This window comes from Triturus cristatus, chromosome 10, assembly GCF_964204655.1.
Source record: "Triturus cristatus chromosome 10, aTriCri1.1, whole genome shotgun sequence".
NCBI lineage: Eukaryota > Metazoa > Chordata > Amphibia > Caudata > Salamandridae > Triturus > Triturus cristatus.
The window spans coordinates 983,253,013-983,276,702 of NC_140593.1; the positions used below are offsets into that span (position 1 = coordinate 983,253,013).

At 44.6% G+C, this 23,690-nt stretch overlaps 1 protein-coding gene across 8 annotated transcripts in view; it reads right to left on the reverse strand.

Annotated features, from left to right (window-relative positions):
• Window positions 1-23,690, reverse strand: part of MAP2K3 (mitogen-activated protein kinase kinase 3) — a 315,923-nt gene that overhangs the window by 126,916 nt on the left and 165,317 nt on the right. For 4 of the 8 annotated variants that reach the window (XM_085628895.1, XM_085628899.1, XM_085628894.1 and 1 more), the window contains exons 2-3: window positions 17,868-17,900; window positions 5,347-5,410 (exon numbers count right to left, since the gene is read on the reverse strand). In XM_085628895.1, the coding sequence (XP_085485021.1) occupies window positions 5,347-5,410; window positions 17,868-17,900 (97 nt within the window). The remainder of the gene's footprint in view (window positions 1-5,346; window positions 5,411-17,867; window positions 17,901-23,690) is intronic. The other 4 variants (XM_085628897.1, XM_085628901.1, XM_085628896.1 and 1 more) reach the window with 1 other exon arrangement.

The following is a 23,690-nucleotide window of genomic DNA, read 5'->3' on the forward strand; positions in this document are numbered from 1 at the left end:
CGCTCTCAGTAAATGCAAGTTCTGACTGCACTACTGACAGTGGTTCCAGTATAAAAATGTGTACAAACGGTTTCAAAGTTTAGCAATATGAGGCTATGCATGATGCTCCCAGAATGCTCTCTGATTAGATGCAAATATTTGCAGAAGCTTAAAAGCAAGATTAATTATTTTTTGCTTTCAATATAAAATGTTACTAAAAAATGAAAGTAGGAAACATGTTTTTTTGCTAAACTACTGTAAAATTTCAGGTACCATTTCTTTGCAGCATCATTTAATAAAATGTGCTGATGCATGCTAGTATTTCCCCAAAATATTCAAATTAGAAAATCAGTGTAACCAGTTTCAATAAGATTTTGGGAAACATAAAAATAAACAAGCATTGGCAAAGCCAATAGGTCTGAAATGGTGGTCAGCTTTTTAGTTTTGGCAATGCGTGACTTGTGTTGGCATGGTTTTTGTAAAATATTATTGATGTGAGAGCTGCCAGACCCTCACCATTATAACAAACATTGGCAAAAGCAAAAATTGTTTCTGGTCTCAAAAAAGATCACACTGCCACATTAGTTACTGGCACTGAACAAAACTAATTTGTGTGCTGATACGCTCCTTGTTAAAGAGCAGAATGCTGTCACTCACCGTGAAGCCAGCCGATACAGAGAGAGAGAGAATTTTAATAAACACAAAAGGTCATGGTTAATGCCCGATCAATTTAGGGGCCCAATTATTAAAGAAAGTCTCAAAAGTGCACCCTTGGTATATGTCCTTGCATTAAGGGCAGCAATATGGCTTTCGTGAATTCACAAGAATTTACAGCAGTAGGGCAAGAGATAGTACTCCTAGAAAATATTTGTGAACTGCATTTTAGCATGAGCAAATATGCATGTGTAGATTTGCTCATGCGAAAACCTGAGTGTTTGCAAGTTTATTTTCCCTCCAACCAATTTTTTCCCATTTCTGGAAGGTTTACTTCTGCCATTGTCAGGAGTAAATTTCCAACATTTCTCAATATTGGAAAAGATTAGAGAAGAGTTGTTGAAAACCCTTAAACCATGCAAGTTAGTAGGTTCGCACAGACTCAAAAGGACATTCCAACCCTTGAACTATTGTTTACCACTACCTTCAGTTCCAGTATGTGGATCTGCGGAAACTTAGCAACATAAAGGGATTGATAGTATTCAAACACTACTATGGTATGAGCCCTGGCATAATCAGAGAGGCTATATAAGAGCTCTTATATAATGAGATTGCTGCCATAATTTGTCGCCGCACAACATGGCACCAATGGGACAAGTGGATTTCGTTACAGGACAAGTAGATTTATGAAGCAACCTGCCCCATGGACAAGTAGATATTTCAATAAATTCCACACCCCTGAATGATACTTCGGTTGCCTCCTGAAAAGGTAGGGAGCATATCTTAAGACAGAGCACAATAAATTGCTGCTACTGTTGCTTCTAAAACCTGACGAATGGATTCAGATAAACTACCTGGCAAGCAGAAACCTCATTTGTTCAGCCGGATCCAAAGTCAAGATTTCCAGTGTGCAGCCATGAGATTTTTGCGGCTCCCAAACTGACCTCTTCAGAAGTCAGAGATTGCCACCCAATAGCACTGAATTGTACTTACAGTCTGTGGCCTTTTGTAAGGGGGTGCTGCGCAATAGAGTTCTCCTATGAGAGTGGCTCTAACCTATGTAAAATGACCTGTGGGGTTCGCACCATTGTTTCTTTAGTGTTTGGAAACAGAAATTTCACAAACCCTGAACAAACACCTTCTTCTTGCATAATGACTAGAAGCAACATATACACAAAACTTTCTCATTCCATATTTCTTGAGCAGAATGTAGACTTACCATTAGAATGTTGCAATCACAGTTTATAATGGTTAAAGGGAAAGTGAACGGCCCAGAGATCCTGGTGTTGGATATGAATCGTTTAATGACAGTGGAGGAACTTTGCTCAAGGCTCTGGACCTTAGCAGCCTTGAAAAGACAAATGTAGAAGCGGTTGTGAGCGAGTGTCCCTCCTTTCCACGGTTATCTTATTTATCAAAGATGGATGATTCCTTACTTCAAAACAATACAAGAATTCAGGTAGGTTTTGAGTGACGAAAATAGTTATTTTTATTCACCATATTTCATTGTTTCAGTTTCACTCATTTTTAATTCTTTCTTTAGAAAAAGTATAAGGAAAAGTGAACAGCCGACACGTGTTTCGCCCTACATGGCAGGAAGAGCCAGGGCTTTCTCAAGGCTAATCTTCATAATCCAATAACATAGTGTCCACATTTAGTCTGTGCATTTTCAGATTAATAGAGAAGTCTTGTCATAGCATCCAAATTTTGTCAGTCGCGTGAGCAGAGAATCTGTTGTCGAGTCTTCGGGTAAATCCTAGTTGGATTAGGATTTATCCGAAGACTCGACAACAGATGTCGATTCATTTTCCTTTCTTTTTTTTTTAAAGTTCTAGAGTATTTAAGTAACATTGTAGTTCCATGCGATTTAGTTGCTTGAATACGTGACGATTTATTCTGGTCTCCTCCACAAATAATAATAATTGTAATGAAAAGCATGCCACTACCGAAATGTATGCTATTTAAAACAAGTAGTAAAACAGCCGCATTCATAAATGTATGTATATGGCAGCCATGTTTAGGTGGCGACATTCTTTTGGTATTTTAGGACGTTTTTGTAATTAAAAATAAATAATAAATCGCTCAGCTCGACAAGGCTTTGCTAATAGTAACACTCAGATGAGCATTCCAAAATGTCAAATGCCAACTGTCATTTTACAGGCACACGAGAGCAGGGCCACGGAATTAATGTCGTTTCATCGCCATCTGCCCTGGATGTCATTTAATTTAGTTTGGTTGGATGGGGATTCTCTAGTGAACACGAGCCACAGATTCTGGTTCTATGAACCGGGTAACCAAAAATTAATTCAGTGATGGTACAAGGTATTACCATTCAGAATCACACAGACGCCCTCAGACGCCCTATAAGAGAATGTTGGGGATAAAAAGCTACCTTGAACATTACTTTTCCATACGCGCACACTTACACATTTTCACAACATGCTCTAAAGCAAATCTGAGAAGATGAACTGTGAGAGAGATCTGCCTCGGAGCTCAGGTCTCACCTTGTAGTTGTAGTTTTTAAATTAATATGCACAGAATGTTCAAGTGTAAAATGGAACAAATATGAAAGCATTACCACTAGCACAAATATCATTAGCAGCTACTAGATAAGCTTAATCTTTACTTTGTGTGAAGAGCTTTCTATAAGTTCCTCAAGCCTTTCGAGGTCGGCATGTATCGTAATATGTTGGGTTGAATCCGCGCCAAGATTGCAGTCAATATCCAACCATCACATTCTCAAGGGAACATATTCAGTTTAAAGTAAGCATGTGGGAATACCTAACTTTAGGAATTCTCCTTATGTTGTATACAGACCTGTCCCTTGTTATTAGTATTTTAAACTTTCTCTTGACAGCAAATTTATCTGCTCTTCCTGCACCCAGAAAGGAAGCCCTTTTTTTGTGACAAACACTATATACTGGAAGTGGTCAAATGATTGTCCAGGAAATTATCATGGTTCAATGGGATATCTTCTGCTGTTGGTGGGAGGAAATCTATATTTTTAGGATGTTTCTAAACTGACTCTTGAGGAAGAAGTCAGCAAGACCGTGAAAGGTAATGCTCTGCACCATCACAACATTATATTTTCAGGCTACCTACAAGGTTTCATATCCTTGTTAAAGCTGCAATGTCAACGCCCCTTAAAAAAAATCTCACATGGCCCAAAAACTAAAAGAGCTTCATCTACCTCCCTGTGTCAGAAATAATGGAAAAGGCCATCTCATTTACAATTCTCCTTGACTTCAACCCTAGCCTCAATGTTGCGCAGTCAAGTGACAGATCTGCACCAGACACGGAGTCTGCTCTAGTGTGCATAATGAATAGCACTCAATAGATCACAGATGAAAGACAAGTAACCCAAATCTGATCCTTTTTAACACCATAAACTGGGATACACTGCAGGAAACCCTGGAGATAGTTACACAGGTCTCACCATTCCTTAGCAGTACCATCTGAAGAAAGAAATTAGGAACCTCCTTTGCCTTTCAGGTGCCCAGGGCCCTTACCGTCACCAGTCATTTTCAAAGTTAGTCTAAGACCACGTCTCAACATAACTGAATACTGCAAGGCCACCCTACACTTCGCAAGAAATGTTCAACTGCTGGACTTCGGCTTGCAGCGTCCACCTACTTCAACAGAATGAACAGACTGGCAAAGCTATACATTCCGAGCTGGAGAGCATCGAGCTACCTTCTCCCCACTGTACCTCTGCTGAATATTCATTGATTCTTCACAAAACCACCCACAATCAGATCACAACTGCAGGGTCAAATGCAGTGAATTTACATGCATCACATTTACCTAGTCAGTGGGTATTCTGAAAATATAGCTTGTATCGGGCTCTCCTGGGCCTAGTAAGGTCAGCCCTGATTTGAACAATCTCTGGACATTGACTACAACTTGCTGGATTCAAAATATACAACTAGATTTACAATGCTTTAGGGAGTGCAGTCCAACTCTACCACACGATTATTAAATTCAATATTTTGAAGGATCAGGTGCAGGGTGTAGAACACTAAGGAGTTCCTCTATGGACCGAGAGTCCAATTTAAATCAAGCAGTTTCCATTCCCTGTCCTTCCTCCTGTTTCTCTGTCTCTTAGCTGGTAATAGGAGCCTCTTGAGGGGCTAGAGCGCGAGAAGGGTCAACCCTGTGTTGTTACTGCAGGTCAAAGCATACACAATGCCACTTCCACTAACCCTGGGTTTTGGTTAATCAATGACTCAGAGTTTCACCCTTGACACAGATCTTTTCTGAGCCATGGGAAAGTCAGATATGGAAATTTGAAGAAATTCCAACTAGGTTGATATTGGTACTAGTGTAAATGATCACACAGAATTTCTGATAATCACTCGCCAACCCCCCATAAAAATAATTCTGGCTGCAGGGCCAAATGTGCAGTACAAATGTCGTGTGCCGAGGACGTAGCACAACTTCGGTCAAGTTGGCAGCTGTAAAGATAGGACCAAAATCGACCAAAACATGAGCCTCGTTTCTCACACTAGGACGTCAGAATGGTGCATTTAATACCTCATTGTACTGTGATGAGTAGAGTCTAGGTCATCCAGCAATGCAGTCTTCACAAACACCCCAATGACGCCATTAATTAAAAAATTCATTATATAAACACATCAGTAGCAGCAACACCATCTCTCAAGCAACACTTGATTGAGCGATAAAGACGCGCATTTATCACGCATTTCAACTCACGTTGTATGAGCCGCTTCTGGTCTTTGGTGAACCATCGTTATTTTCAAATCTTTTCTTCTTTTTCCTATGGATTAAAAATCATAATTGAAAATAGAACAGCATGTATTGTGATATAAAGGATCAATCCTCATACAATATTAATTTCTATTAAAAAAGGCATTCTTAAATCAAACAGTTAGCAAAGACACTGAAAAACCTGTGCTTCATTTATTCCGATTTGCTTCCTATAAGAGACAATACTGTTCCCAAAAGTGTATTTGCCAAATGGGAAAAAAACATATCGTGATTGCTTCAGAACATGGCTCCAGTATTTACCAGGAATTGACAGAGCCAAGAATGGTTTTGGTTGGGACTTAAAGCAACTTTTGTGGACTGACCACAGAGCTCTGTGCAAGATTATGATTGTGTAAGAAAAGTTATTGTTAAATAACAGAAGTATTAAAAAGGTATGAGTGTGCAGCAAGGAAATATCTAAGCCATTGTGATCAATGTGCTAAAAGTTACTATACAAGGCCAACGAAGATGACAACGATTTTTAAAGCTAGTCATTATAAGCACCAGTGACCAAGCAGCGAGTATGGGGAAGCAGGAGGCAGATTGAATATGCTACTTACCAGTATGCATCTGTTCTTGGCATGTAGGGCTGCTGACATTCATATATGTGCATAGATCGCCGCCTAGTGTTGGGTCCGGATGTTTGCACGTTGTTGTCCTGGAAGAGTCTTCGAAGTATCCTGGGATAGGTGACTCCTCCCCTGGACTACAGTGCGCATGGGCATCCTCTCCATCCTCAGATTGTTTTTCGCCATTGTGGCAGTGATGGAGTAGATACAGAAAGTGATGACCATGCTTACAGTAATTCTGAGAGCTGCAGCTGCTACAGGCGCCGGGGAGGAGGGAGGGCGATATGAATGTCAGCAGCCCTACATGCCAAGAACAGATGCATACTGGTAAGTAGCATATTCAGTTCGAGGCATGTGGGCTGCTGAATTCATATCTGTGCATAGAATGTATAGCAGTGCCCTCTATTAGCGGCGGCTACCAGTGCCAGCTGCAGCGGTCTGAAAAAGGGTTTTGAGAACAGCCTGTCCTACAGCTGCCTGCTGTTTTGATTGCACATCTACACAATAGTGTTTGGTAAATGTGTGTGTAGTGGACCAGGTGGCTGCTCTACATATATCATGCAGGGGAATATTTCCTAGAAAAGCCATGGAGGCCCCTAACTTACGTGTTGAGTGGGCTCGTGGGGGAATAGTTAATGTGCGTTTTGCCTTTTGATAACAAATTTGAATACACTTAACTATCCATCTGGCTATCCCTGCTTTGGAGATGGCGTTACCTTTGTGGTGTGGGGCAAAGGCAACGAACAGTTGTTTTGTCTTCCTAAAGGGTTTAGTCCTGTCGATGTAGTACATGAGGGCCCTCCTTACATCTAGTGTATGGAGCGCTCTTTCCGCGACAGTTTGGGGGTTTTGGAAGAAAACGGGCAGTTCAATAGTTTGATTCATGTGGAACTGCGATATTACCTTGGGCATGAATTTGGGGTTGGTACGTAGTACGACCCTGTTGGCGTGAACCTGTATAAATGGCTCTTGAACTGTTAGTGCCTGGAGTTCACTAACTCTTCTTAAAGAAGTGATCGCTACCAGGAAAGCTACTTTCCAGGTGAGGAATTGAATCTCGCATGAGTGGAGAGGTTCAAAGGGTTGACCCATCAGGCGTGTGAGGACCAGGTTGAGGTTCCACATTGGAGCCGGTGGGTGGCTTGGTGGAATGACTCGTTTGAGTCCTTCCAAGAATGCTTTGATGGCAGGCACTCTGAATAGTGAGAGGTGCTGCCTGGTTTGCAGATAGGCTGATATTGCGGTCAAATGGACACGTATAGAGGTGTACGCCAGATTGCATCGGTATAGGTGTAAGAGGTAACAAATGAGGTTTTGGATGGATGCGTCCAGCGGGTTAATGTCATTATTACTGCAATAAATGACGAACCTTTTCCATTTGGCTGCATAGCAAGCTCTTGTAGTGGGTCTCCTGGCCTCCTTGATGATGTCCATACAGTCAGGTGGCAGGTTGAGGTAGCCAAACTCTAGGACTTCAGGAGCCAGATTGCCAGGTTCAGCTGTTGCGGATCTGGGTGCTGAATCTCTCCATGGTTCTGCGTCAAATGCGCGGGTTTGATCCGCAGCCTTTGATGCGGCACCACGGAAAGTTCGAGGAAGGTGGTGTACCATGGCTGGCGTGCCCACGTAGGAGCAACTAGGACGAGTGTCAGGGAGTGTTGTCTGAGTTTGCGAGCCACCAGCGGTATCAACGGCGCTGGGGGAAAAGCGTACGCAAATCTGCCGGACCAGTTCATCCATATCGCATTGCCCTGCGACTGCGGATGTGGGAACCTGGCGGCAAAGCTTTGGCATTTTGCGTTTTCGCTTGTGGCGAAGAGGTCTATCTCTGGATGACCCCACTGCTGGAAGTACGGTTGGAGTACTGAAGGGTGTAGCTCCCACTCGTGCATCTGGTGGCTGTGTCTGCTGAGCAGATCCGCCATCTGGTTGTCCTTGCCCGGGAGGTGCTCTGCCATGAGGAACATGTTCCTCTGAATGGCCCACTTCCACATGCTCTGAGCCAGATGAGACAACTGTGGAGAGTGTGTTCCTCCCTGCTTCTGTATGTAGTACATGGCAGTCATGTTGTCCGTCCAGATCAACACGACTTTGTTGCACAGATGTACTTTGAATGCCTTCATGGCCAGGAAGATTGCCATCAGTTCCAGAAGGTTGATGTGCATCTTCTTCTGTTGTGTCGTCCATAGTCCCTGCACTGTGTAGTGGAGTACATGAGCTCCCCATCCCTGGAGAGACGCGTCCGCTGTCAGTACTATTTGTGGAACAGGCTCTTGGAACGGTCGGCCCTTGCAAAGGTTTTGTGGATTCCACCAATGCAGAGAGTTGTATGCCCGACCGCTCACCAACACTAGGTCTTTCAACTGTCCTTGAGCCTGATTCCACTGACGTGCTAAGCACTCCTGAAGCGGGCGCATATGTAATCTCGCGTGTGGGACTATGAAAATGCAGGAGGCCATCATGCCTATCAACTGCATGAACACTCGCGCTGGAAGTGAGTGTTGGGGTTTGAACCTGGAGATCAGCATTTGCATGCTGTTGATCCTCACTAAATTTGGCTGAGCTGTGGCCGCCAGAGTGTCTATAGTCGCACCTAGGTACTGTTGTACGTGTGCGGGCTGGAGATGGGATTTCGGGTAATTTAGTGAGAATCCCAGACTGTGAAGGAGGTGAATGGTGCGGGACATGTGGTTGGCACATTGCTGGGCTGATTGTGCCTGAACGAGCCAGTCGTCCAGGTAGGGGTAGACGTGTACGTGCTGCCTCCGTAGATGTGCCGCCACGGCAGCTAGGCACTTCGTGAAAACCCTGGGTGCTGTTGTCACGCCGAAGGGAAGGACTTTGAATTGGTAGTGCTGCCCCTGAACAGTGAACCTGAGGTATTTTTTGTGTGAGGGGTGAATGGGTATGTGGAAATACGCATCCTTGAGGTCCAGCGTGGCTAGGAAGTCTCCCTGCTTGAGAAGCGGAAGGACTTGCTGGAGAGTGAGCATGTGAAAGTGCTCTGAAAGAATGTACCGGTTCAGGGGTCTTAGGTCTAGTATAGGTCTGAGTGACCCGTCCTTTTTCGGTATTAAAAAGTAGAGGGAGTACACTCCCGTACCCTGCTCGTGGACGGGTACGACCTCTATAGCGCCTTTTAGAAGCATACTTTGCACCTCCTGCTGTAAGAGCGTTAAGTGCTCTGAGGACATAGGACGGTTTCTTGAAGGAATTGTGGGTGGAGTGGAGGTTAGCTCTAGACAGTAACCGTATTTGACAAGATCTTTGACCCACCTGTCCGTGGTGATGGAGTTCCACGTGGACAGGAACCTTTGTAGCCTTCCCCCGACAGGTGTTATGTGGTCGGGAGGAAGGGAGAGGGCGTCACTGCTTGTTCTTGGGGGAGGACCTGGTGTTGCCGTAGCCGCGTCCTCTTCCCTTTGTGCTGGAGCCACGATATCCACCCCGGGTGTTTTTATCGTAGGTGGTTTGTGTATTGCCCTTGTTGTATGTCTGCTGTGACCCCTGTCCTCTACCTGCTCCTCTATTTCCGGGGCGACGAAAGGAGCTGCTCCGAAAGGACTGAGTCTGGAGAGCCCCCATGGACTTTGCGGTGTCCGTGTCCTTTTTTTATTTTCTCAAGGGTGGTGTCAACCTCCGGTCCGAATAAATAGTCGGGGTTGACAGGCTGGTTGAGTATATTATTTTGCACCTCAGGTTTGAATCTGGAGATTCGCAACCAGGCATGTCGTCGCAGCATGACGCTTGTGTTTATGGCCCTGGCAGCCGTGTCTGCGGCATCTAGTGCACACTTGATGGAAGCATTTGTGAGTAGCTGTCCCTCTCTGATAAGAATTTCTGCACCTTCTTTGAACTGGTCAGGGAGATGTTGGAGTAGTTGCTCCAATGTGTCATAGTGCGCTCTATCGTAGCGAGCGAGGAGCGCTTGAGTGTTGGCTATGCGCCATATGTTGGCAGCCTGGGCGGCAACTCGCTTGCCAGAGGTCTCTAACACCTTGGACTCTTTGTCCGGGGGAGGAGCGTCACCTGTCGTTTGCGAGTGTGCCCTCTTGCGAGCATTCGCTACGACAATGGAGTCTAGTGGTAATTGGCCTCTGATGTAAGTAGGGTCCCCAGGCGCCGATCTGTATTTCTTATCGATCCTGGGGTTTATCACCCGTGCCCTGGTGGGTTCTTTGAAGATGTCCTTGGCTGGTTTGAGGACCCCTTTCAACATGGGCAGAGTTTTTACATGCCTTTCTGAGGATGCGAAGGTGTCCATAAGAAAGTCGTCCTCGACGGTGTCAGAGTGAAGCTGCACTCCATGATTATTCGCAGCACGTTCAATAAGAGCGTTGAACGCTGCAGTGTCCTCTGTGGGAGATGTTTTCGCCCCATAGAGTTGTGGGTCCTGTGCATCTAGAGGTGCACCTGGGTCTACAGGGTCGCCCCAAGTTTGATCAGGGTCCTGTTGGTCATCAGGGTCTATGTCTCCGTGGTAGGGGACTTGGTCACCCATGTAGTCCTCCAACGCATCCGTGTCGGAGTGTGTGTGAGAGAATGATTGTGGATCCTGGTAGGGCGAGTGGAAAGATTCGCAAAGGACAGGTTCTGAGTCCACAGGCAGCTTTCTTTTTAGTGGGATCCGGAAAGGGTCCAAAAGGTGGCTCCGAAGTTATCCTCCGTTCGTGGATAACCATCCTGCCGGTGTTGGCGTCGATGAGATGTGACGGAGACGTCTCAGCAGGTGTAATCGTGGTGTGGGTGACCCGTGTCCTGAGTTGGAACATTTTCGGGATCGTGGATGGAGGCAGGCCAAAGGTAATGTTGGCTGGCGCCGAGGAGGCTGCTGGAGCTTTTATTGGGCCGGAGCCCGACGTGTCCTGGGGGACCGTTTTGGTTTTGCTGCTTTGTGCCGCAACAGGTCGCACTTGGAGCGCCTTTGAGGCTTTAGCGCCGACCAGGTCTGTAGAGGCGGCCGTGGACTTTTTCGGCGCCGGTGGGTCATCGAGTCGAGGGGCGGGAATGGCCGTCGACGTCTTCGATGCATGAGGCTTTGGTGTTGCCGTGGAAGCGATGTGAGACGCAGCAGGCAGTGTGACCTTTGGTGTCGGAGTCGATGGCGCCGGCGCCGGGAGCCGAGCAGGTTTGGTGGCACCGAAGGCCTTTTTCCGTATGCCGACTCCGACCGCTTCAAGTTCGGCACCGAAGTCTCGCTTGGTGCGCTCGGTGCCGACGCGTTTCGCTGGCGTCGAAGGTGTGGAAAGCCCCGATCCGACCAGCGCCACTTTTAGTTTCGGTTTCAATTGAACCAGTGCAGCTTTCGGTTTCGGTTTGGAAGAAGGGAAACCAGCCGGTTCAGGTAATAATGGCTGCCGCTGAATATCCGAGGCCGGGCCCGAGGGCGGGGCCGAAGAACTGCGGGATAGGTCTCGGGTAAGGCCCGAAGGCGATCCCTCGATCGGAGCCATAGACTGTGGCACCGGGCTCTCTTCAGTCTGAACGGGTAGGCCTTGCTCGTCATTGGGGCTACTCTCTTCGGCCCCTAAGGCCTCATCGTAGTCTCCTACCTCGGTGTCGTCTTCATCTCTGCGAAAGAGTGATTCGTCGACGTCGTCCGATCCGGAGTCATGTTCGGAAACGGGACTGGAGGGTAGGATCTCCAATTCTTCGACATCTTCGGACTCGGCGCTGAAGATGTCTGCCGGGGCCGGTGCCGCGTGCTGCGCTTCGAGTCTCGCCGCTCGTCGATTCCGTAGAGTCTTCTTGGAACGGAACCGGGCACAGGCCATGCATGTAGATTCGTCGTGATCCGGCGAAAGGCATTTGTTGCACACCGGATGGACGTCGATGTGGGGATATTTCGCATTGCATACCGGACACCTCTTGAATGGTGTCCTCGCTTCCATCGTCGATGTCGTCGATGGGCAGGTAAGATGCGAAAAGTCGGTGCTGAAAGTTAGTAAACTAACAAAGGTAGTATCGAAACTGATCGAGAAAACAGTACAGACGCGAACTAAAGGCCTTTTGGCCTCGACAAAGTTTTTCCTAACTTGAGTTAAGATAGAGAGGATGCCCATGCGCACTGTAGTCCAGGGGAGGAGTCACCTATCCCAGGATACTTCGAAGACTCTTCCAGGACAACAACGTGCAAACATCCGGACCCAACACTAGGCGGCGATCTATGCACAGATATGAATTCAGCAACCCACATGCCTCGAACAAAAGGAAATTCTGAGCATGCCTCGTGGAACTAAGTGTACTCCACAATCATGCAGCTGTGCACACACAGTGAATGAGCACACAATTCGTCACGTCACACTACTTTTAACCTCACCACACACCTTACTATACAACCCCGCACCAAAACTTAAATCAGTAACTGGAAGAGGAGACATAAAAAGGCAGGGTCCTAAAATAAAAACGTTACCAGTTTATATATATTCTTGGTACGTCACATTCCATAAACATCCCAAAGAACGGACTCGTCCCACTGCCCAAGTCTTCTCAAGGTCATCTAAGACCACTAGTTAGCAAAATAATGTGTGAGGGTGACGAAAGTCTCAGAGTAATGCAAGCATGGTGCCTTGCATCTGAAAACGTGTTTGCATAAACTCATGAAAACAACATTCATCGTTTGTTTTGCCTATGTGGGATTATCTGCTTGTGCCGTGTGGTGCCTGAGCCGCGAGACACCATCATTAGGGGGCATTATATTCCGTACTGGTCATAAAGACCATTTGGACACAGCCCAAATTCATTACAAAAAGCAACAACAATGTAAATACCCAAAAGACAGATACTTCTTGGAACCTTTGGATGAGGAGACACAATGGCTGGTGGGTTCCTCGAGATAGAGGTCAAACAGAGGGTTGCCTTTTCCTTGCTGACGGCTACTGAGATCTGGGATGTGGCAAAAAAGTTATAAGTGTGCGAAAAAGCACTTTTTTATATAGATGGCAAAGCAATGAAATTTCTTGCTGACAAGATAGTAATACTGTGAATCGGGAACTGCGCATACACGTTTGACGTGTGCAAAATGATTTGTGATGAAGACCAAGGTTCCTGAATCTGGATGTATCCAAAACAGGTGTAGCCTCTTGTCTTCCACGCCTAATACCCTTGCCTCTATGGTCTCTGGTATCCCACAAGGGGAGATGGCTGGCATGCTGGAATAAAGTGTGCCAGCAGGACAGCGTGTCCCCCATCACCACCTTCCAATAACCTAACATAGAACCACAGTGGATGGCTCCACCGGGACGTCAATGACACAAATCAAGAAAGAAAGAAAGAAAAAAGGAACTGCACTAGTGTGGCTGTAATCCATATTGGGGTCTTCATTACAAACAAAGCCCACGTTAAAGGGCCGGTAAGAGACACCTCTCCGACTAGACAGAAATCAGTATATTTAATTGACATGGTGCCGGTCACTCAGCTAGACGGGAATTGGGAATACATATTTAATTCAAAAAGGGAGCAGATCCTCATCAGCACAACCAATCTGGACCTTCTGACTCTCAGGAGATTCTGGATCTGGTTTATTACTGGTGCTCTCGGGCCTTCCGTTCCGCTCTCTCTGCGAGATCTAGGGGTGCTCTTACCTCCCACAGTAAACAAACCAATCCAAAAATGAGGCAATCCGTGTGTGACAACCGCCACCGTGTACCGGTATACTACCAGCCTGTGCTTGTCTTCAAGCTGTGGTACATTACTGAAGAGAAGTGGCAGGCCTAAATGCAAGCCCTGCAGCTGGTATAAGAGAGTGTGTCCACCTAAGCCATTCTTATGTACCTCGGTTGGCTGCCCTGTAGCCGTGACCCACAATTTATTGTTCACTTGCTGCCTTCTTGGGGGAAAATTCTCTCCATCTGCAGCAGCGGGTGAGCAAGGCTGGTCCGTGGAATGTCCAGTCAACAAATAACTTAAATTTCTCCTTGGAGACAGTCATCACTTCTCCAAAAGCACTCAATCATTCACAACAATCACGCCTTGCTCTGCAAACCCACTTTACAGATCCTTCCTATAACATAGCCGTGAAGATGTCCTACCCTCTGTGTGTCTATTACTGTGAAGCCCGAGGTGTAGTCTCCATTCACACTCACACCTCTAGCGAAGAGATCCCTTAAGGTACTGACTTTGAAACGGACTCTTTTTTTATCTGCCTAGTATTTCGCTCGCTATCCACAATTTACAGCCCCAACGAAGAAGTTCTGCATAGTCATTTCTTCATTCAGTAGTTCTTTACAGAGTAGGGACATTTGTTTCATTCTCATGGACCATTTGACTAGGATAACATATGCACATGATATGATCACAGAAAATTAGACTTAAGCAATGTGATATCTATTTTGAGGGTTTGTCCTCTCTTTCCAAACCCTTGTTCGCTTTTATACTTTTACCCTTCGTCCCACCAACAAGTGAATCGGTATTTAAAGCTCATGATAAATTCACTGCATTACCATCCGCTGTGTTTTCCATGTAATCAGACTTCTTTCCTGTATTTAGGAAGAAGTACTGCCACCCTTAAAATGGATTTGACATTGCAGGAAATCACCAAGCTGTTTTACATTGGTGACGAGGAATGACACTAGGGTACAGCCTATCATATCTTGATTGTGTAGAGAGTGAGTGCTGCTTTACCCTTACTCATACATGGTTTTCCAGAACTTGGTGCACAAGTGAACGCCATCTGTGTATGCAAGAAAATTGAATTTGGGTGAGAGTTTACCTGAAGGCAAATATATCTGCACAATTTCTTGGTGGAGATGCAAACAGACGCTGCCCCGTTCAGTGCCAATTTTATAAGAGCCCAGTGTCAGGAACCCCAGTCACACCCTTGTCCGTCTGCCACCCCTCCCGGAACAGCCTGGCTGACTCCACTTGAGTAAACACATGTCTTCCCACTGTGCTCCACCCTCAGCTAAATCTGAAAACACAATGATTCTGAAAGCCCTTCTGCAACCATTTGCCTCCCTGATGGCCATTCATTCTCTTTTCCTCACCAAGCTTCGTGCCCTCATATTGGGATATACTAGCAGCCTATGGTCATCCACAGGCACTCTTCTCCGTTGTACTGCTGCTCTCAAGATCTGATCCGTATGGTCCTGTGATTGCAGCACTACCATCACCGTGCACCACTCCCCAACATTGATTCATTTCATTACCACATCAAAGGAAGTCAGTCAATTTTATGAATCTCTGAGACACTTATCTAGGCTTGGTAGGAGATCTGAGCGCTTTCTCCATCCAGTCCAGCAGGGACTAAGGTGGGACCTTAGCAAGAACCGCGAGCACCCTCACATGAGCCCTTCTCTTCTGATCCTACAATTTAGTGTCTCGCCTCCAACCCTTTAATTTTTTCAATCTGTTTATTAAGCTGTCATATGGCACACTCTCCGCTTGCTCACAGGATCTTCATTTGGTCATCTTCACACAGGGACCCACATTTTTTATCTCCGGAATTCTTTTGGGTGGACAAACTGAGAGCCTATGCACAGGTCACAACCTCCAATGCTGAATTTGTTGGGGCCCACGGATCAAGGGTGGACATCCTCAATGGCTTAACCCCGGACCCGCGTTCCTCAACTGTATCGCACCACTACCCAGGACAATATGGTTCCACCACAACTCAGTCCTTCACGTGAACTCCAACCATCCAAGCATTACTGTTTTCTCCACCACCTCCACTGGGTTTACTGTTATTGTCTGTTCTCCCTGCCAGCCTCAGCTCTCTCACAATGCAGGGATCAGAGGAAATGTAGGACAATGGCATGACAACTGAACCGGTACCCACATAGTAAACGGTAATCTCCATTCCTGGGTCCTCTCTTAGTATTCTTAATTGAGAAGTATTCTCAGCTCATTGATAGATCTACACTTGCTTTTGAAAGTAGTTAACAAGAAAAAATGATACAGAGTTGCTGCATGTCAAGTGAGTGGTCAACCGTGGCTGTTTATGTAACTACAAAACACTCACAAAATGCACAGAAAGAGAAAGCAACCTATGGACTAGAAGCTAAAAGTGAGCTACAACAGTGGATTGGTAATACCACAAGTAGACAGATAAGTGTACTAGGGTTATAATACAGGTAATCCTTATTAACTGTTGGGTCTGGCTCATTCCTCCTCGCATTGTGTGACGAAAAATACAATCAACTAGATTGTGGTAGGGGAAGGTAAATCAACAAGAGTAGAAAAACAGTTGCCAAACTCAGTCATTCTTGGAGAAATGATTAAAGATAATGTGTCCTGAAATGTTGACTTTGCACCCTCCCGCTATTTCTTATCTAGGATATTCTTTTTAGAAAGCTGTGGCCGGCATCTTGGTGCATCTGAGATGAACATCAATGCTTTCTATATTTCATAGTTACACACAAGACAAAAACGGGTGTAAACAGATCAGGGGCACTAACTTTCCTGGAGAATTTATCCTATGGTTTTCGAAAACACAAGGGACCATCTAAAAATCATTACTTATGCCGAGATAAAACAATTGATGTAGACTTCTCAATCTGCGTTTCTTCTTTACTTCTGCAAGATTGACTGTTGTGGTATAGACGGACTCCCAAATACCAAAGGTTAGCCAACACAAGGATTGAGATCTACTTGGGCAGAATGAGAGCCTAGCCACAACTCCGAGTAAGAGTGTGGACTCCCTTTTTAGAGGCCACAGGGTATTCCAGAAATCCAAAAGTCAGGTGCCCATATTGAGTTGGAGGTAAGGCGAAAACGAGGTAACCCATTCTCGGCCTGTATTGAACGGACAGAGGGCGAGATGGAGTTCAGATAGTTAAAATTTTGGTTGTTCGATTATGCAGACTAAAGACTGTAGAAGAAACTAATTTTGCCAGAGGAGCTTAAAAGTTTAAGCCATGTTCTGTGTGCCTACAATTCTAGCTATTAAAACAGGCAGAGTAACTTTGAGTTACTAAATACTCTTTGTTTGTGCAATTACCTGCACATCGACTTTGCCATCAGAAAAAATAAAAAAACAAAAGCTTCCACAGGTGCAAGCCACAGAAATGAAACCCAAGAAACATGTCAGACACCAACTTCAGAAACAAAAAACAATGATGGTTAAAAATAACACTTACAGGCTGATGGCATAGACGCAACCTAGATGCACCCATACTGCCAGAGGCACAACAAGAAAGACAGTTAGCACCGACACTCACCCACAACAGACATGGGCACTGGCTCCTCAACGACGACGCAATAAACATCAGACACTGCTTCCAGAAATTAAAAACAAATATAGGTGCTGGTTTTCAAGAACAAGCCAAGAGACACCTAGCAGTAATTTGACTCCAGAAGCCCAAAAGGTATTGGAACTTTAAAAAAAAAAAAAAAAAGAAAGAACCCAAGAAACAGCTAGTGCAGATACGGACTGCAAAAACCCCCAAAACGTTCAGACTGCAACAAGAAAAAACACGACAAGAGACAGCTAGCACATACAGTAACTCCAGGATCCCAAAAGACATAGGAACTGCCTATTTATAGCAACTCAGGAGACGTATAGGACAGACACAGACTACAGAAGGGCACAGGCATTGGCTGCTGGAACCAAACAGACAGGCAGCTAGCACGGATACTGACTTCAGAAGCCCTAAAGAAATAAAGCCACTGACTTTCAAAATTACTCCACGAGATGGACATCACATCATGCTGCAATAAAGTAGCCCAAAAGACAACTCAGCTTTTGTCAAATTTACGAAAAGCCCACCTCTGGGATGGACGCCGACTTCAGGCAGTCCAAGAGATGAACCACATGCATGCACTAGAATCCTCCCCTGCTGCAGGACATACAGCTAGTGATTACCTACTCCTTAACAAAAACTATCTCCCTCAATTCACGATGGCAACAAATTCCAATATTTATACAACAGTTTCAAGCCTCTTTACTTGATTCTTTCTTACTTGGTTTACGTGACTCCATGGATCCACTGGGCTCTGCAGGCATGGAAGGGGAAGAATAAAAGAACATTTGACATGAGTAACTGTATTTAAACCAATTAATTTTACTTATACACTTGGGTCTTGTATTGCTACCTAGGGATGTCACCGAAGGATACATGGGTTACGGTCTAGAAATCTGTGCTACATGCAACATTTGCGCCTGTGAGGACAAAGACGTGCGGTCAGACAGGGAGCATGTCTGCTGCTTGCCTAGAGCTGTACCACATCAAAGATTAAGTGGACTATCTCAAGCAAAATGCACAATTCACTCGCGCTCAGGGACGAATTAATAGGACATGCGACATTGGAATTCAGGTGCCTCCATTCAGGGAGCAATTACAATTTGCAGACACATGCCTGTCTGTACTCAATGCCTGAGACACATGCAGCCAGGGTGCTAAACTTGGTCACTGAGAAATGCATGCAATACCCATCCAGGATGCATGCCCCATGACGCTGATTTGCCACTTTATAGCACATTTTGTTGTCCATCAGTCCGATGCCAGTCATACATAGTTATCTGCTGAAGTTTCCAGCAGGCCCTCCTTTAATGCTAACAGCACCCAGGTTGGTCCAACTGAAGGATACAATCTTAGCCTCTCCCACGTTGGGCCTACTATTTAACAGGGTGTGTAATATTAGGTTCCATTAGCAGGTGGTGTACCATCTACATATATAGAAAGTCTAAAAGTACAAGTAGCCATGGGCAGCCACCACCGAGCAAGCACATGGCTTGTGGGTCTTGGTTTACAAAGAAGTTCTCAATCATTGTACCTATGCAAGATTTAAGCCAATGTTATACTTAAAAGTAACTTAAGTATTTTCAGTAACTAGACTTGTGTATCTGGCTTTGGACCAGATAAGAAATTATAATTCCAATATTTATATTTTTCTGGTGCTCGTGCAAGAGTAAATATTTTGAGTACACTGGTTATTATCACTGGTGTCCGAACTAATCCAGAGAAAAACCTAAGCTGAAGAAGTTATATAGAATTTGAAACAAGCACTAGCAATGCCAATAGGTCTAGCGTATGAATGAAATTGCCTTTGCTGTCACTGAAGAGTGGAGACACTCAATAAATCATACATGCACTCTGCCATTCATCTTTGTACTCATGCAGGCATTCATAATCCACGGAGTCATCTTTCCATTCACTCTCTGACACAACCACAATAAAACACACAAACTCACCAACATATGCAAGATAAATTTAAATAATAAAAGTAGATAAAAGAAAACAAACGGTCTTCTAACTAAGGAGGACATACGTTTGCAATAACAAAACTAAACATAACAATGGGTGTCCATCTTGCAAGGGTATTGTAAATCGTTTATTACGGCTTAAACGTTCAAGCATGGAGGCAACATTTAGAACCAACATGCAGGCCATTTTGGAATGGTAAAACAATGATAATAATGGATTGCTGTTTGTCCATAATGTATCTCCTGGTTTAGAGAAGTGACATGTGGAATGCACCACACTGCAAATGAAATGAGCGGGGAAACAAGTAATCCGTTAGCACTGCATGGAGAACTGTTGTGCCCTCTAAAAACATTAAATGAAGTAAAGAAATCAAAGGGAAATTATAAAAAGGAGAAAATTAAAAACTAAAGGACTGGCCAACCAGTACGGATACTGAAGCACATGCCTTTTCAGGTAGATGGATACATATGATCAGCTAATGCCATCATTTGCAGGGTAAAAGAGGCAATGACTGACGCAGGCTGAGTCATTACCCCAGGTTGTTTGCCATCATGGATGGAGCAGAGAATATAAACTATATCCTCTGACTATTTAACTGGATATGCATTTACATATATGGCTGTCTTATTAAATGATTTATTTTATTACAAGATTCTCGCATACATCTAATAAGACATTCTAGAAAGAATTATTACAGTACATATCTTCTCCCTCTAGGGTTTGTCAGAGGCAATAACCAACACCAAGATCATTATCTACCAAGGTAATTTGACATTTTCTATTACAAATACCCATCTATAAGCTTTAATACAGAGAAATATCAAACCACCCTTCAATACCGGTTAATATGAAGATATGTTTTTCTACAATCAATATGTCAAGCATAATGAGTTTATCATAACTTATCGTGATCAACAGATCAGGCTTATAGCAAGAGAAACTGTTTTTCCTTGTTAATCAATCAGGCCTGTAGCGGTTATTAATGAATTTTCACCACAACTGTGGCCACCTGTACCGGGCATAAGCTTTTCCACAAGGCAACCATCCGGCATATAGTCAAAATTATATACTAGACAAAATTACAGTTGGCCAAGCAAAATACTCTCTCCTAAGAGGGCTTAGCACGGATTCTGATGGTACAAATGCTCTATGCACACAGCTTGCCAAAGGGGGTAACCAGAACCAAAATAATTGCCTGCCATGGCAAATCTGTGAGATTCCATGTAACAAAAAAAAACTATCTGTAGCCTTTAATTCAGAGTAGTAACAATCCACTCTTAAAAGCTCATCGACTTTAACATATACTTTTCACAATCAATATGTCAGACCGACTGCCTTTATTGGAACGTTTCATAATAAAGAATTAGGCATATAGCCTTGATCATAGGCTTGTCACCATAACCAACTTAAGCCTACTGTACTAATTGTAAGCTTTCCACAAGGCTGTCATCCAGCATACAGTAATAAAAGTACAAATGTATACAAAATGACAGCAAAGCAAAATATTATTTCACCTGAGAAAGTTTAATATGGATTATAGTACTGCATATCTTCAGTCCCCATAATTTGTTCAAATAGATCACCAACACCAAGCCTCTTCCCTACTACAGGAACCTGTGAAATTCAATGTAACAAGGTACTTGCCTACAGGCTTTAGCATGGAGTAATAAAAATCCATTATTAAAAGTCTATTGTCTTTAACACATGCTTTTCACAATATGTAGATCAGGCCTACCGGCTTTGTCATAACAGTTAATAAGAAAGATCAAACCTATGAATTCCGGCATGCTGTTCTCAAACTGCTGAAGCATAACCTTTCATATTGGCTTTACATTTTACCCAACACAGGTCTATTCAAGTATGCATAAAAAAAACATCATACATACAGTAATAAAATTCGAAATTCGTCTGAAAATAAAGCTTGCCAAACACGCAACCCCTCTCAACAGGGCCTAACACAAATCATCTCATTGAAACCACCTATGCTTTGTCAGTGGGTGGCCAAAATCAAAACCCTTGCTTACTTCTGCAGTCTTCAAGATGCCATGCAACAAAATACCCAGTTGTAGTGTTGAATATATAAGGAAATAACAATGCCCACCTAACTGCCTATACACTTTAAAATATGCTTTTCACAGTGCCTAAACTAGACAGAATGGAGAAATAAACAGCTACACTTCTCTTGAACTCCTGTCCCTGCAACACTCTGGTACCCCCGATCTTGACCCTGCCATACTCACCCGCTTAAAGGATAATAACATCTATCCTCTCTATCTAATAGAGGAGAACCCGTATACCATACCTCAAAATTTCTCCTCCACTAGCCTTACTCCAAGCCTAAATGCCCGACCCTTCATTGTTTATATCTTAACACCAGATCTCTGGTGAAACACCAACTAGATATCTTTCTATTACTTAAATCTGATACACCAGATATACTACTTATATCTGAAACTTGGCTCACGGAGGACTCTTTACCAGATATTCTCACAGCTCTTCCGGCAGACTATTACATCCTATTAGCTAATAGAAAACCAGGAAAATCTGGGGGCGGCGTTGCCGCAATCATTCATAAAAACCATACGTTTACCACCCTACCCCCCTTGGACCTACCAGACACAGAAACCCTCGTAATTAAATCTGATTCAGACAAAGGAACTATGGTGCTGGTATTGATTTATCGTCCACCCAAAACCATGCTTACTTTCCCAGTCTCGCTGTCTGAGCAAATGGCCAGTCTAATCGTTAATTACGATAAAGTCATGTTGATCGGGGATCTAAACTATTGATACAATAACCCGGAAGCAGGACCCCAGGCCACAGAACTCTTTGAGCTTCTCTCCCACATGAACTTTTCTCAATCAGTTCTGATTCCAACTCATAAAAGGGGACATATTCTGGACCAGATTTGGTCTCGTAATGTCCCACTATCCACCCCAACGATATCGCCCTGCATATGGTCGGATCATAACCAACTGCAATTCTTCATCACCTTTCACGGCCATCTAAAGGCTCCCACCTCTGCGGGGGGGCTAGTAAGGAAATGGAGCTCATTAAATAAACAAGATTTCTTGTCCACTTTGGCCAACTCTCTTCCAGCATTTTCCCCAGACATTAATCTCATGGATAAAGATCTTACTAAATGGCTCCTGGCAGCCAGCAACAAGCATGTTCCTTTAACTAAGTTTTCACGTGCTCGCCGCATGGATGCCCATAGGTGGTTTACTGCAGACCTAAAAAATCAAAAATTAGAACTGCGTCAATCGGAGAGAAAATGGAGACATGGTGTCAAGAATTCCTGTCATACAAGGGAAACACGCCCTTATGTAAACAGGAGAGCTGTTACATAACTCAAGGGAAACACGCCCTTATGTAAACAGGAGAGCTGTTACATAACTCAAGGGAAACACGCCCTTATGTAAACAGGAGAGCTGTTACATAACTCAAGGGAAACACGCCCTTATGTAAACAGGAGAGCTGTTACATAACTCAAGGAAAACACGCCCTATAAAGGGAGGAACCGGGAGGTACAAGGCTGTCGGATATTGTGTTTACACCGACGTACCTGCTTCGTGAAGAGCAGTGTTCCGGAGTGGTGCTCCAGTAAGGCAAGAACGGAGGTAGGTCGAGTCGTTACTCCCTGGGCCGTGTCTTGCCCCATCGTCACCTGTGAAGGACCCGGAAGCTCTACCGGTCAACCATTGAGCTTCGCTTTTTGACTCGGCTGAGTCCAAGCGCAGTGGCGCTTTTGCTGGTTGGAGTCGTAACTCCCAGCCCGACCAGAGACACAGGGACTGCCAGCTGTAACGCACACCAGGAGGTGTTTGCCGCGTTACAGACTCGGAAGTCCACAGGATCGATCGAGCGGCTGCTCTCGGTTCAGTCTTCTTGCTTGTGATTGGGGTATCGGTGACGCATCACCAGGAGGTGACTCCGCGTCCCGGTGCAGTCTGAGGAAGAGGTTGAGCGGCTGCTCCCTTCAGGTAGAGACCCCGGCTGGGTGTTTCCCTGTCTCCTCGATTCTCCCCAACACTCTTCGTGCCCCTCACAGCCTACCGATTGGCATTGTCGGCCATTTCATTTCTGCCCTCTGTTGGCATACGCCGGGATCGGCGTATATGCAGAGGACGGTTAGGACCATCCGTGCTGTGGGCTGGTAACGTACTTAGCCTGGAGGATTCCAGTGACTATAACTTTTGTTTGTTCTTTGTATTTTATTTGCCTTCATTAAAAGAACTAACCCTTCACAAGTGGTTGCATCCTCATTGTCGTGTCTGTTAAACGATCCTGAGACGTTCAGGGCGTTACACATGGGTACTCTGATGAAGATAGATCTTTATTTACAGCTGCCCGCAGGAAGTATAAAAACTCTATCTTATCTGCTAAGGCAGCTTTCTTCTCCGAAAAAATCTCTAACGCCCAAAACAAATCCAGAGAAATCTTTAGGGTCGTAAATGACCTATGTAATGATGTCAGAACTTCCCCCTCTCAAGTCCCCACTCAATTGATGTGCAATCAGCTTAATGATTTTTTTAAGGACAAGATTGCAATCATAAAAGAGAGTATTCAGTCTAGCCGG